This window comes from Pezoporus occidentalis, unplaced genomic scaffold, assembly GCF_034315485.1.
Source record: "Pezoporus occidentalis ecotype Australia unplaced genomic scaffold, CSIRO_AGI_Poc_V1 ctg33, whole genome shotgun sequence".
Classification (NCBI taxonomy): domain Eukaryota; kingdom Metazoa; phylum Chordata; class Aves; order Psittaciformes; family Psittacidae; genus Pezoporus; species Pezoporus occidentalis.
The window spans coordinates 3236442-3250793 of NW_026915268.1; the positions used below are offsets into that span (position 1 = coordinate 3236442).

At 44.7% G+C, this 14352-nt stretch overlaps 1 protein-coding gene across 11 annotated transcripts in view; it reads left to right on the forward strand.

The window, feature by feature from the left end:
- TENM2 (teneurin transmembrane protein 2) overlaps positions 1 to 14352 on the forward strand; it is a 691595-nt gene that overhangs the window by 505686 nt on the left and 171557 nt on the right. For all 11 annotated transcript variants that reach the window (XM_062629179.1, XM_062629180.1, XM_062629181.1 and 8 more), the window contains one exon: positions 142 to 376. In XM_062629179.1, the coding sequence (XP_062485163.1) occupies positions 142 to 376 (235 nt within the window). The remainder of the gene's footprint in view (positions 1 to 141; positions 377 to 14352) is intronic.

Here is a 14352-nt window from a genome sequence, read left to right on the forward strand (position 1 = left end):
GTCTACAGGTCCAAAAGGAACGTAGGCTTAGTTATCTCTTTGTGGAGCTTGGCTTTTTTTCCAGGCAGTGGTCCTTTCACAGTGTCAAGGAGAGCAGCACATGGATGCACATTGGTGATGTGTTTTTCTCCTGTCTTCCAGGCCCTTCAAACCACCACAGCCAGTCTACGCTGAGGCCACCGCTGCCTCCTCCTCACAACCATTCCCTGTCCCACCACCACTCCTCTGCCAACTCCCTCAACAGGAACTCGCTCACAAACCGCCGGAACCAGATCCACGCGCCCGCGCCGGCACCCAACGACCTGGCCACCACCCCCGAGTCCGTGCAGCTGCAGGACAGCTGGGTGCTCAACAGCAACGTCCCGCTGGAGACCAGGTGGGCCACGGGTGCGCGCCCTGCTCCGCGCTCTCTAGTGCACACAGATCCCCTTTGGCTCGTCAGGAGATGGGGGTCGCTCAGCTTGTGTCAGGAGTGGGTTTGGAGGGCACAGCACTGGGAGTTGGTGACGGGAGAATACCCCCGGCCTCGGGTTTGCTTTGCACTGGAATGCGGGGAGGTGAACATGTGCATGTCCCATGTTAAAGGCTTTTATTCATTTGCACCATCCCTGCTTACACAACTCATCGTGTTAGCGCAGCATATTCTACTCACAGGCTCGGGGACCACTTAAAATTCATCTTGGCTGTGTTGCTGAAAAAATACACATTTTTGCGTTTCCTGAAGTAACAGAGGCTCATTTGAAATTATGCATTTTGGGAGACCTCGAGAAACAATCCCGGATCCAGGACTGGCACTACTATAATTTTAATTTATATTTCATCCACCATGCAAGCTCATTTTAATCTCTTCTGTACGTGTTAACAGCTTGATGCCCATGGGGCAAACAGTTGCATATAAATGAAAAGGTGCAGCACTTAGGCCTGCCAGAGAAATAAATAAATAAAGGCCTGACATGCTGCCGTTCTAAATATTCTGGTTTGTTGTCAGCTGGGTATGGAATGTCAAACACATTTAACTTGCGCTTTCAATACTGGAGCTGGTCTGCCAGAATTTAAAATAAGCCATTGTGGTGCTGAAAAAAGGGACTGGGAGAGGAGGGTGCTCCTGCTTGCCCAGAGAGAGAGGAGCACACCTACAGGTACGGGAGCTGGACTACCTGGAATGCTGGCTCATACCAGGGCTTCAGCTGCTTGATTCACACAGCTTCTGTTATATTTACTCAGAATAGCTAGGTGTGGTGTAGTTACAGCACTGTGCTGGGTCACAGCAGCTAGGTGTGGTGTAGTTACAGCACTGTGCTGGATCACACTCAGCATCTAGGTGTGGTGTAGTTACAGCACTGTGCTGGATCACACTCAGTAGCTAGGTGTGGTGTAGTTACAGCACTGTGCTGGATCACACTCAGCATCTAGGTGTGGTGTAGTTACAGCACTGTGCTGGATCACACTCAGCATCTAGGTGTGGTGTAGTTACAGCACTGTGCTGGATCACACTCAGTAGCTAGGTGTGGTGTAGTTACAGCACTGTGCTGGATCACACTCAGTAGCTAGGTGTGGTGTAGTTACAGCACTGTGCTGGATCACACTCAGCAGGTAGGTGTGGTGTAGTTACAGCACTGTGCTGGATCACACTCAGCAGCTAGGTGTGGTGTAGTTACAGCACTGTGCTGGATCACACTCAGCATCTAGGTGTGGTGTAGTTACAGCACTGTGCTGGATCACACTCAGCAGCTAGATGTGGTGTAGTTACAGCACTGTGCTGGATCACACTCAGCATCTAGGTGTGGTGTAGTTACAGCACTGTGCTGGATCACACTCAGCATCTAGGTGTGGTGTAGTTACAGCACTGTGCTGGATCACACTCAGCATCTAGGTGTGGTGTAGTTACAGCACTGTGCTGGATCACACTCAGCATCACACTCAGCAGCTAGGTGTGGTGTAGTTACAGCACTGTGCTGGATCACACTCAGCGGGTAGGTGTGGTGTAGTTACAGCACTGTGCTGGGTCACACTCAGTAGCTAGATGTGGTGTAGTTACAGCACTGTGCTGGGTCACAGCAGCTAGGTGTGGTGTAGTTACAGCACTGTGCTGGATCACACTCAGCAGCTAGGTGTGGTGTAGTTACAGCACTGTGCTGGATCACACTCAGCGGGTAGGTGTGGTGTAGTTACAGCACTGTGCTGGATCACACTGAGCGGGTAGGTGTGGTGTAGTTACAGCACTGTGCTGGATCACACTCAGCAGCTAGGTGTGGTGTAGTTACAGCACTGTGCTGGATCACACTCAGTAGCTAGGTGTGGTGTAGTTACAGCACTGTGCTGGATCACACTCAGCATCTAGGTGTGGTGTAGTTACAGCACTGTGCTGGATCACACTCAGCAGCTAGATGTGGTGTAGTTACAGCACTGTGCTGGATCACACTCAGCATCTAGGTGTGGTGTAGTTACAGCACTGTGCTGGATCACACTCAGCAGCTAGGTGTGGTGTAGTTACAGCACTGTGCTGGATCACACTCAGCAGGTAGGTGTGGTGTAGTTACAGCACTGTGCTGGATCACACTCAGCAGGTAGGTGTGGTGTAGTTAGCAGCACTGTGCTGGATCACACTCAGTCAGCATCTAGGTGTGGTGTAGTTACAGCTAGGTGTGGTGTAGTTACAGCACTGTGCTGGATCACACTGAGCGCTAGGTGTGGTGTAGTTACAGCACTGTGCTGGATCACACTCAGGATCTAGGTGTGGTGTAGTTACAGCACTGTGCTGGATCACACTCAGCAGCTAGGTGTGGTGTAGTTACAGCACTGCACTAGGTGTGGTGTAGTACAGCACTGTGCTGGATCACACTCAGTGTGGTGTAGTTACAGCACTGTGCTGGATCACACTCAGCAGCTAGGTGTGGTGTAGGTACCGCACTGTGCTGGGTCACACTCAGTAGCTAGGTGTGGTGTAGTTACAGCACTGTGCTGGGTCACACTCAGTAGCTAGGTGTGGTGTAGTTACAGCACTGTGCTGGGTCACACTCAGTAGCTAGGTGTGGTGTAGGTACACCACCGTGCAGTAGTGTAACTACAGCGTCAGGCCAGTCCCTTCCCGAATTTGATTAACGATTGCCTTCTGGTTTGGAGCTCTGGGAGGAGTTGGTAGAGTTGGATTGAAGCTTACAACCCCCAGGCTGTTGTTGCTCAGCGGTTAATCAGTGGTTGTAGCACCATGGGGAGCAAATGAGGCTGACTAGAGCAGGGAGTCTGTGCCCAGTCTATGTTCCTGTGCTGCTTTGGAAACCTCATCAGGGGCTTCATTCGCGTTGCCCTACTTTGCTAAAATGGTAACGAGGGTGCCATGAAGAAGTGGGGGGCTGAGAAGCAACTGAAAGTTATCCAAAGCCTGTCCAAAAAAAGACAGGAAAGGGATTCTCACTTATTGAAGTCTGGAGCTAACTTTGGCCAAAAAAATAAATTAGGAGTGAAGCTCGGCTCTGAACTGCTGCTTCTGTGAGAGCACCTGCTCCTCTTCAGAGCTTAATTTGGGAATCCAGAATTTGGTATTTATTGCTAAGAACTGCAAGATAGACTGTTGGTGCTGTTCAAGCTGGGCCAGTTGTTGCTGTGCAGTTCACTCCCCAGGATTATAATGTATCTTTACTTTTAGTGTAGAGTGACTCCCTGCAGTTCCTTGTCCATTTGTTTTCATATGAAAACATTCTTGGGTACAACAGTACCTGAAATATGTTATTTCTGATGGCTTAGGATTGTCACAATTTATCGAACACTGTATAGGGAGGTAATTCCTTGAGATATTCACAAAAAAGATTCTTTGGCATAATAATGGCACCCTGAAAAGTGGGCATTTTCCTGGCTGCTTTTCCTTCACTGCCTGATTTTGTCTGTCCCCTGTCAGTGAAGACTTTCAATTCTGTTACTAACTTTGGTTCCTTTCCTTTTCTTTTTTTTTTTTGTTATCCTAAAGCCTCTGGGAATATCTGTATCTTGGTGTTGATGACAAAAGGTTACTTTGTGAATACTGGGGGTTTTGGAGATGCCCAGCAGCTAATTGGAGCTTTCCCATAGCTAGGTTTGTCCTAGGCAAGCATTAAGATATTAGAAAACATCCTGACAGCATTTCTATGTTCTAAGACCATTCCAGTGTTGCTTCAGGATCGATTTTTCTTGTGTGAAACCACACACCTGACAGCACCTGATGACAAATTTCATCACAAGAGTATTAACTCAGAAGGTGATGGATTCTTTTTTTCTGGTTTGCAGTGAGTTGTGCTGAAGTTGGTACCTGCAGAATCATTGGACACTTTCACTTTAAAACTGGTCCTTCACCTACATTTATACCAGCAGCCAAAAAAACAATAAAAAGACATCTTTTTGGTAACTATTAACTTTTTAGTTTATCCTCTGCTTTATAGCTTTACCTTGTGGTGGGACACTGATCCCTTCTATGCTGCCTCTTCACTCTGTCATTTTTTCTCTTGTTGTCAGCTTATTAATGCAGGTAGTCGAGTGCTCAGGAGGCAAAGCCAGCACTGACAGCACCATCTTTATCAGCACAGAGTTTCACAACTTTTAGTTTTCACCTTTCAGTTACCTCCAATCGATTCTGCTTTTGACTGGAAGCGATGTGCAAGTGGTCACATTGCCGATGGTGAAACAAAACGCAGAACCTGAGCTGTGTGAATGGTTCACGTCAGCTCTACAAAACCCAGATCACAATTCCAGACGTCTCTTTATTGCGCAGCACTGAAACTGGAATTATTGAGTAATACAACATGTGTCTGCATGGTGGTGGATTTTTTTCTGGTACAAATATTTTTCTCTTCCTTTCTTTCCTTTGCTACCTCAGGCACTTGGGGCTAAATTCAGGCTGTGTGGAGACAGCACATTCTTTCCAGATATGTCTTTTCTCCACCTGTTTTCCAATATTGATGGGAGAGTTAATCACCTTTATAGTAATGTCAAGTAAGCTTTTACTGCTTGTACATGCTTTCATGTACCCTTTTCAGGCAACCCTCTTCTTTCATGTACTCAAGAATCCTTGTATGCTTTGTGGTTCTGTATTTTTTACTTCATTATGCTTAGCTGTATTTTAGTAGCTTATGGCTTTTAGTGGAGTTACAATATTCATACAGAGTCACTAACTGCTTTTTTAGAATCAGAGAATACTTTGTGTTAAAAGGGAACTTTAAAGATCATCTCGTCTAACACCACTGCCGTGGGCAGGGACACCTTCCACTAGAGCAGGTTGCTCCAAGCCCCGTCCAACCTGGCCTTGGACACTGCTAGGGATGTGTGTTGATTTTACTGTGCTTGTTTCTGGTTCAAGGCAAACAAATACAAACTATATCTTCCCTGGTCTGCTGCTTCTTTCTGGCTGCAGCAGCCCCCCAGGCTGGCTTTGCAATCGTTCTGTTTTCTTTGAAATAAGGGTCCATAATGAAAAAGTTGAAATATCTTTAACTAAGGATGCAGTAATGCATTGTCATAGCATTTTTATGGTGCTATTTTTATGGTTCATTTCTGCGGCACTTAGCAGCTTTACCTTTAAGCTCGGAGCTGCTGTTCAATGCTCTTTAACTTTTATTGTCCTCTTGTAGCCTCTTTCAAACCATCTCCTCCTCCTCCTTTCCAAAGTGCTGGTTTCTATGTTTTCCAGTTAAGAGGTGTTCCTTTATTGCTTTAATCACTGGTTTGGAAGATGGTTGTATGATGAAAATACCACCTTTGAACGTCCCAGTTTGGGTCTTATTACTTCCAGGCAGCTAGAGAGGCAGTGGTCTACTTTAAAGCTTAAAATGCTTTGAGAGAACAGGGAGAAAAGTATGGCTTTGCAAGGAACCTGTCTGGTTTGGGAACCTCACAGAGGGCCATCTGCAAGTGCCAATCAAAAACAGAATCACAGAATGGTCTGGGTTGGAAGGGACCTTAAAGCTCATCCAGTTCCAACCCCTGCCATGGGCAGGGACACCTTCCACTAGAGCAGCTTGCTCCAAGCCCCTGTGTCCAACCTGGCCTTGAACACTGCCAGGGATGGGGCAGCCACAGCTTCTCTGGGCACCCTGTGCCAGCGCCTCAGCACCCTCACAGGGAAGAGCTTCTGCCTAAGAGCTCATCTCAGTCTCCCCTCTGGCAGGTTAAAGCCATTCCCCTTGGCCTGTCCCTACATCCCTTGTCCCAAGCCCCTCTCCAGCTTTCCTGCAGCCCCTTCAAGCACTGGAGCTGCTCTCAGGTCTCCCCTTCAGGAGCCTTCTCTTCTCCAGGCTGCCCCAGCCCAGCTCTCTCAGCCTGGCTCCAGAGCAGAGCTGCTCCAGCCCTCGCAGCATCTCCGTGGCCTCCTCTGGGCTCGCTCCAACAGCTCCATGTCCCTCTTGTGTTGAGGGCTCCAGAGGTGGATGCAGGACTCCAGGCGGGGTCTCACAAGAGCAGAGGGGCAGTCACCTGCTGCTCACACTCCTTTTTATGCAGTCCAGCAAATGGTTGGCTTTCTGTCAAACAGCACCCCCAAGTCCTTCTCCTCAGAGCTGCTCCACCCAGTCTCTCCCAGTCTGCGTTTGTGCTTGGGATTGCACTGACCCACGTGCAGGACCTTTGTTGAACTTCATGAGGTTAGCACTTTAGCGCTGGCCACCTCTCAGGCGTGTCCAGGTCCCTCTGGATCCCATCCCTTCCCTCCAGTGTGTTGACCACACCACACAGCTCGGTGTCATCAGCAAACTTGCTGAGGGTGCTCGATCCCACTGTACATGTCACCAACAAAGGTGGTGAACAGTACCAACCCCTGAGGAGCACCACGTGAGTCGTAAGTGAGGATAACAGAAGAGCTTTTGTGGATGGATGTTTGACTGAGATTGCCTAATGTATTACTGCCTGTTCCAGTACTTTATATTGATATTAATTTAGCTGGTACTATTATAATTAATAATACTTAATCCAGGAGAAAAAGACAAAATTAAATAGAAATTAGTCTTATTTCCTTAGTGTTATAATTAGTCTCATACTTTCAAATATTTTCAGTTCAAATCTTTCACTTGTAATTGCATGTATGTCTATAATTTCTTTGAGCTTGCTCACAAGGATCTGTTGCTAAGCTTCACGGAAGATTGTAGCTAGAAATGTTTTTCCTGTATTTCAGGAGAATGGATGATGGTCACTCTTGTGATTACAAAATCAGGTTCTTTAGATCTTGTGGGCTGTAGCGTAAGGGCAATGGCCCAGATCTGGGGTCATGCAAGCAAAGTTCAGTTTAATGACTGAATAATCTGAACATTAGCATTGAAAGACCCCCTATGATGTTCTTCACAATATTTGCCAGCTCCTGGGTTCGAGCTGTGTTTCTTACTTTGCCAGTCTGATTCCAACACACTCACTTTGGGTGAGCTGAGGAGAGGGAGCTATGGCAGAAATGAGAGATTAATGGATGGGGCAGCAGCCTGAGCTGTAGGCCAGTCTGAACCAATGCAGTGCATGAACTCAAACCTATGGGGCATCATAGCAGGGTAACATCTGCACACAGCATCTTTGTGGCTGCAGCAGCCGTGGCAAAAAAAAAGCCAAGAATACAGAGTGGCAGTTAGTGCTCTGTGTGTGTATTATTGTTTTATTTTTAAGAAAGAAATTAAATATGTGTTGTTAAAGCTGGATTCAGATGCTGTTCCCTGCTTGGGTGTCCACATCAACTGCAGGCCTTCTGAACCGAATACCTAAACTTGAAGCTTCTGAATGTGCAGAAGTTCCAAGTTACAGCCCTTCTCCTCAACTGCCTGCCTATTTTCAGTGATGTCTCAATATTTTGATCTCTTTATACATGATGCAAAATGTTCTGGAGCAGAATAGTGAAACAAAATTTCTTTTCCTTTTGTTAATGCAAATTTCTAGGATATATTTGGCATAACAAACAACTACTCGGAACAGCCAGATAACTCCTCACTAATTTTGCTTTGTTTTATCTGGCTTTCTCTTGCCATTTAGCTAAACTATTCAGCTACAGACACATATGCTACAGCAGTTTAGTCCTCTGAGTCTGAGGGCTAGGATGAGACCTGACTCCTTCATTCTTTGTTACCACATGTGAAGGTTGCTGGAAGGTTGTGTGTGGACTTTCCAAATAAATGGGCTCTGAACAGATAGATTCTGCACCTAAAAATCAAAAGCATTTTGAAGAGTCAAGTAAAGCACAGTCAAAAGCATCCTCAAGGACTTCAGGCACATTTGGGCCACGTACTTGGAGGAATTCCAAAAATGTTGTAGAAAGGTCATTTTTAGCAGGCCACTGGAGCATTGTTTTCATAACAAATGTCAACTGTGATAGGAGAGAAAAAGGGTGAAGGAAAACACTACAAAAGCAGAATACATAATAACGGTTCAGAAGATCAATCTAGGTGTACTCCCACTCACATGCAGATAAGCTCAAAGAAGTTCTCACAGATTGCAGATAATTGCATGTTTCACAGTCATGTTGGTTTGGGTTTTTAAGTTTTGGGCTGTGCAGTGAACAGGCAGCTCGCAACAGTGAACACCAGGTACATTTAGGGTTTTACTTTATATTAAAAAAAAAAATCTCAAATGCTGTGATTTAGGTTCCTGGGCTTTAAGTCTACGTGTAGACATAGCAAAACTGTAACAAAATTATTTTAGATATTTGGGTTTATTATTCTATTCTATTATTCACAGCCTATTATTTATAGACTTGAAATACCATTGGTGTTAGTGCTTTTTTCTTTTTTTGTTATTGAGTAGTTGAATTAAGAGGCAGTGAAGAGCTTACATGTATGAATGCCTTTTAAATCAGAAGCGGTTTGAAATGATGTTTATTAATTTACACCTGGGTCAGGGCAATCCCAGGCACAGCTATAGGTTGGGCAAAGAATTCAGAGCAGCCCTGCGGAGAAGGACTTAGGGGTGTTGGTCGATGAGAAAATGAACATGAGCCGGCTTCAGTGTGCGCTCGCAGCCCAGAAACCAACCGTGTCCTGGGCTGCATCAAAAGGAGCGTGACCAGCAGGTCGAAGGAGGTGATCCTGCCCCTCTACTCTGCTCTTGGGAGACCTCACCTGGAGCATTGTGTGCAGTTCTGGTGTCCTCAACATAAAAAGGACATGGAACTGTTGGAGCAAGTCCAGAGGAGGGCCATGAGGATGATCAGGGACTGGAGCACCTCCTGTATGAAGACAGGCTGAGAAAGTTGGGGCTCTTCAGCCTGGAGAAGAGAAGGCTCCATGGAGACCTCAGAGCAGCTTCCAGTATCTGAAGGGAGCCTACAGGGGTGCTGGGGAGGGACTCTTCATTAGGGACTGTAGTGATAGGACAAGGGGTGATGGGCTCAAACTAAGAGAGGACAGATTTAGCTTAGATGTAAGGAAGAAGTTCTTTACTGTGAGAGTAGTGAGGCACTGGAGCTGAAGCTGCCCAAGGAAGTTGTGAATGCTCCAGTCCTGGCATTATTCAACAACAGGTCAGACAAGGCTTGGAGCAACCTGGTCTAGTGGAAAATGTCCCTGCCCATGACAGGGGTTTGGAACTGGATGAGCTTTAAGGTCCTTTCCAACCCAAACCATTCCATGATTCTATGAACTGATGTAGAAAGCTAAAAATGAACAGGCCTATTGAAATGCAAAATACTGTTGTCATTCTTACAATTACCGGAATAACAAACGAGGTGCATTATTGGATTTTATCCCTTTGACTGCACTGTGCAACTACTACTCAGAACTTTACACTAGAAAAAAACCAAGGTTTTCCACTTAAAAAAGGAAAAGTCCTATAATTTGAGCTGACTCGGGCTGCCTAAATCTTGAGATATCTGCATTCTTGATCCTGCTCCCATTTAATGGAAGAACATATGCAAAGTAACCGCTATTTTGTGTTTATGTATGCCGCTGTTCCTGTTACTCTTCACTAGGCATTAACTAGCTGTTTCATTGATCCATTCCTGGAGAGCAAACAACTGTGAAGAAAGATTAACATAAATTTAAAGGGCAAAGCAATTCTTTGCTGGCTAACTCCCACAAAAGCTCACTGGATTCCAGGTGGCAGGCTGGGTGAGTGTGCTCACCACCTTCTTGCAGGGCACCCAGAATCTTTTTGGCCCCACAGTCATCAGTCAGTAAGGTAAGGGGTGGCCCCTGTAGCTCCTCAGGGTCTCCAGGCTGCTGTGTGCCACGAGCTCCACCGACACCAGCCGTTCAACCTAATGCATCCTTGCTTGCCTTCCCAGGTCTCCCCTGACAGATTTTATGCCTTTCCATGCGGGAGTGCTCCCTTTCAAGTTGTTAAGCTACTAATGACCCCCATCTCAGCAATCCCTCCTCTCTCCATGTTTTTCACCTCATCTTTCCACAGACTCTCTTGCAGCTCTTTGTCCCAGCTGAGCAGCTCTCTGAGCTGGTACATCCCAAGGCTGTGCCATTGGGATGTACCAGAGCCAGGCTGGCAACGCAGCCAAGAGTGCTCCAGCATGGAGCTCACAGTAGGGGTGAGAGAGGTTATAAAAACTTTATCCAACAGTATCTCAGTTAACAAATTCCAGATGAAAGCAGGTTCTCCTATAAAAAGGTATCCAGAACAGAGCCAACAGTGCAGCTGCAGGACAATACATGTTTTACCTGGGTTTTACCTATTCTCTCTTTTCAATTGCAGCTTTGTGAACATTGCCTATTTGTTTTTGTTTAATAATATAACAGATCAGGGTGCCTAAAGGCAGGCACCTGCCTCTTTGTAAAACATCCTACCACCCTGTCAGGCAGCTTTCAATTACTGTGCTTTTGTGTGTCCAGCTGTGCCTTTATTAAGAGTGCAGAGATGATGGTGACAAGCAGGTGTGGTACTTATCCATGGCACTCTGCTTTACAGCCTGCATTTTCCTGAAGACTTTGCCTGGGGATTTGGAAACCCCAGCCTTTAAGGAATCGTGATCCTTTCGAGAGCTGAGGAACTGGTGTTAGACCTTCGCTGGAGGCTGGGTGGCAGCTGCGAGGTTCAGAGTCACATTACAGTCAATAGAAGTGTCCCACTGGTATTGATGGGTTCATTATGAATTACTGTTTCCATGCCTAATAGAGTGTCCTTGGTTCCTGCACCATGCACAGTGAGTTACAAATTGATTGTCTGCAGGAGGCTGAAAAGCACTGAAATAGTGGCTTGTGATGAGGGCTGTGCTATGTTTGCAACAGGCATTTGGGTGTGAGGGTGCGCACAGGCACCCTTGTGTACAATGGCCGGTTCATTTATACAGTTTGGATTTCCACTAAAAAATCTATTTTACTGAGTTTAGTCTGGAGATTTGATGAGATTAGACAATTTCTTTTAACTACACATTTTAAATCTTTATTGCTAAGTTTAGTGCAGGTGGGGGATACCCCGGTTCCTGTGCTGTAGATGCTAGAGAGGGTCAAACCTGTGCAATTTTATCACACCAGCGAAGCCTCAGCTGTGTACGCCTGGCTGATAACCCTGTGTTTTGCTGCGAGAACCTGAGAACAAAAACATTCAGTTAAATCTCATTTGGGGTAAGATTGAGAGGCCCTTAAACAGGTGACCAAACCTTGCACCAGTCTAACACTCAGAGGTCATTTCAGCAAAAAAGGCATAGGAACAGCTTGTAGTTTTCTTCCATCTTGGGCGTTTTCTGTATGTAAGTTAGAAAACTGCCATAAAACCTCACTGTCTGAATTTGGCAGCCACTTTGATTCTATCGCTGACATAAAATGACTCATGGCTACTTTTTAGGGGAGTTAGAAGACTACAGAAGATTATTTTTTCTCCCAATGAAAACCAGCTTGAATAGAACATAAGTTCTATAATTCATTGGTTTTTTTTCTGCTAAGAGTAAATGTCCAGTGAAATTATACAGATGTGATTTTACCACAGCTTGAAGATAAGGCCTAAAACCATTAAATCAAGCTGTTACCATTTTATTTCTATTTATTCATTACTACTAAAAACCTATGAAAAGAAATACGAAAAAAAGAAAGACAATTTAAGCATTACAGATTTCTGTATTTTGTTCTTGCAGAATAAGCTTAGTATAGCATGTGGAGGGAAAGAAGCAATTTATGTTAGAAAGTTATCTTGTTCTTCCTTTCTATTACATTTTTTCACTGCAAAACCATTTTTTTTCTCAACTCATTCTTGCAGTGTGCTGCCAAGACAATCTGGCCAGAAAGGAGGAATAAAAAACAGAGATTGTTCTCTGAAAGAATGTGGAAGTTAATACAGTCTCAGTCAGACCACTATTCCCTGAACACCAGAGCTCCTTTTGACCTGTGGGAAAATAAATGCTGTAGAGAGCTCTGACTTAATGAAGAAAGCAAAATAAAGCTTTTTCCATTTATCATTAGTCCCCAGCACTGTGGACAAATGTCCCCTTGCAAGCCCAGCGTTCAGAGATGTCACCTTTCTCCTGGCATCGGTGGTCCCGCGCATCAGCAACACGCGCTGCTCTAAAACCAGGGGGTGCGTTTTACTGCCCAGGAGGCTGCAGAGCAGCAGAGGAGAGCACTGAGCAAGCTACAAGGTTCACTTCTTCCCTCTGAGCAGCATGCAGGCTCCTTCCATCCTTTCATGGGTGCATACGTTACTGAATCACTGTATACTGACAGTCATCTCTTGTTATTTTCCAGCATAGGAATGTCTTCATGATGCACAGGAACTGGGGAGACTGGGCTAAACATTAGCAAATTTACTCCCATGTTTTCGAAATAGAAATCTAGTCCCAATCTACATCAAATTGTTAATGCTAATTGTGAGGTAGAAAATGTGGTTTTCTTAATAGTGTTTGATAGGTGAACAGGTAAGACAGAGAATATACAGGGGTTTTAATTCTAATATGGAATGTATTTCAAATCAAGTGAATGAGTACAAATAAGATCGTTTCTTTTCATAAGCAGTCATTGTACTGTACCTCCCAGTGTTACTGCTGTGAGACTGTAATTAATGTTGATAAATGCTCATGTTCTCTCTGTGCAGCATGGGCCCACAGACAATTGGTTGTATCAGAGCATGTCGAATCCTACATGAAAATATAGCTATAGATCATTGGTTTTAAGGATAGACTTGAGACAAGTCAATTTATTTCTATTAGTAGCTGAATCTATACTTAAAACTCTGGGGGTCCAAGTGTTTCGTCCATTATGTTCTCAAGTCTTTCTGGTGTGCTTTGCTGTAACTTAAGCTATTTCTGCTACTCTGGTCTCCAGCTTCTGAACGCAGCAACAGTTTTCCACAATGGCTTGGTGGATACGGGACATAGTTTTAGTGAAATGTCTTTTTCAAGCTCCTGAAGGTAGATTTTCTGCCCTTTAAGATGGTGCAGTACCTTCTCATGATCACTTTGCTAGAAATCTTATAGAGACATGAAACTTCCAGTTTTCAAAATACATGGGTAGGAGTTGCAGGTATGACAAAATTCAGAGCTTATCCAATGATATTTTTTCTGGTTTTGCTTTATGAATGACACCATTCCTCATATCCATTTAATTCGGCTTTTCTTGCTTCTATCAAGTTTGGATCAGTTTTACCACTATAACAGAGATTATGTTTGCATGGATAAGTATGTGGTTTTCTTTATATTCTTTACGTATCTCAATGTGGATCACAGTGGAACTAATTTTTTCTTCTACTTTTTTTCTTCTCACATGAAACAGTATATGATTGACATGTTCTATTAAACTATATCTAGATATTCATTAATTCAATTTTAATGGGAGTAGAGTTTCATTATGTATCTGAGTTTACTTTAACAATGCTTTAAATTAAAAATTCTGTTGGTACTGTATCTGCCTTCTCAGCTAAAGAGGACAAAATTTCCTGGGTTTAAAAACCTTGACTTTGCAGATAAAGGCAGTGCCAAGGACTGCAATTTCCAATTTGATTATGTGAGATCTGCTTTGGGGCTAGAACAAGGAAAGAACTGTAAGAACTTTCTGTTGTAGACCCGTGGGTCCAAACCCAAAAGGGCTGCTTATGCCATGAGGATTTAGGAGGAGAAGGCAGTCCTGGGCTCAGGCAGATGCAGAATCTCATTCAGATTCTGGGCCTTCCTACCTGACTTTATCTTACCAGATCTCTCTTCCTTCTGTCCTTCCTTCTTTCCTTCCTCATGTTCCGTGGCACTTCAATCCCTAGTTCCTATTACAGAAGTGGAATAGTGTTGCCAGTGCCACAGACAAAGTAGAAAGGACTAAAACTGCTTCTGCTAACAAGAGTTGATCAGGGTTTAACCAGACAAAAGGAACATAAGTGTCACTAGATCTAGTATAACCCAACCAGCCCAATAGCAGCATTTTCCCAACAATTATTTTAATTCAGCTGCTGCAAAGTGAAGAGTTAGAATTAAGTGTTCATGAAATCAGACTG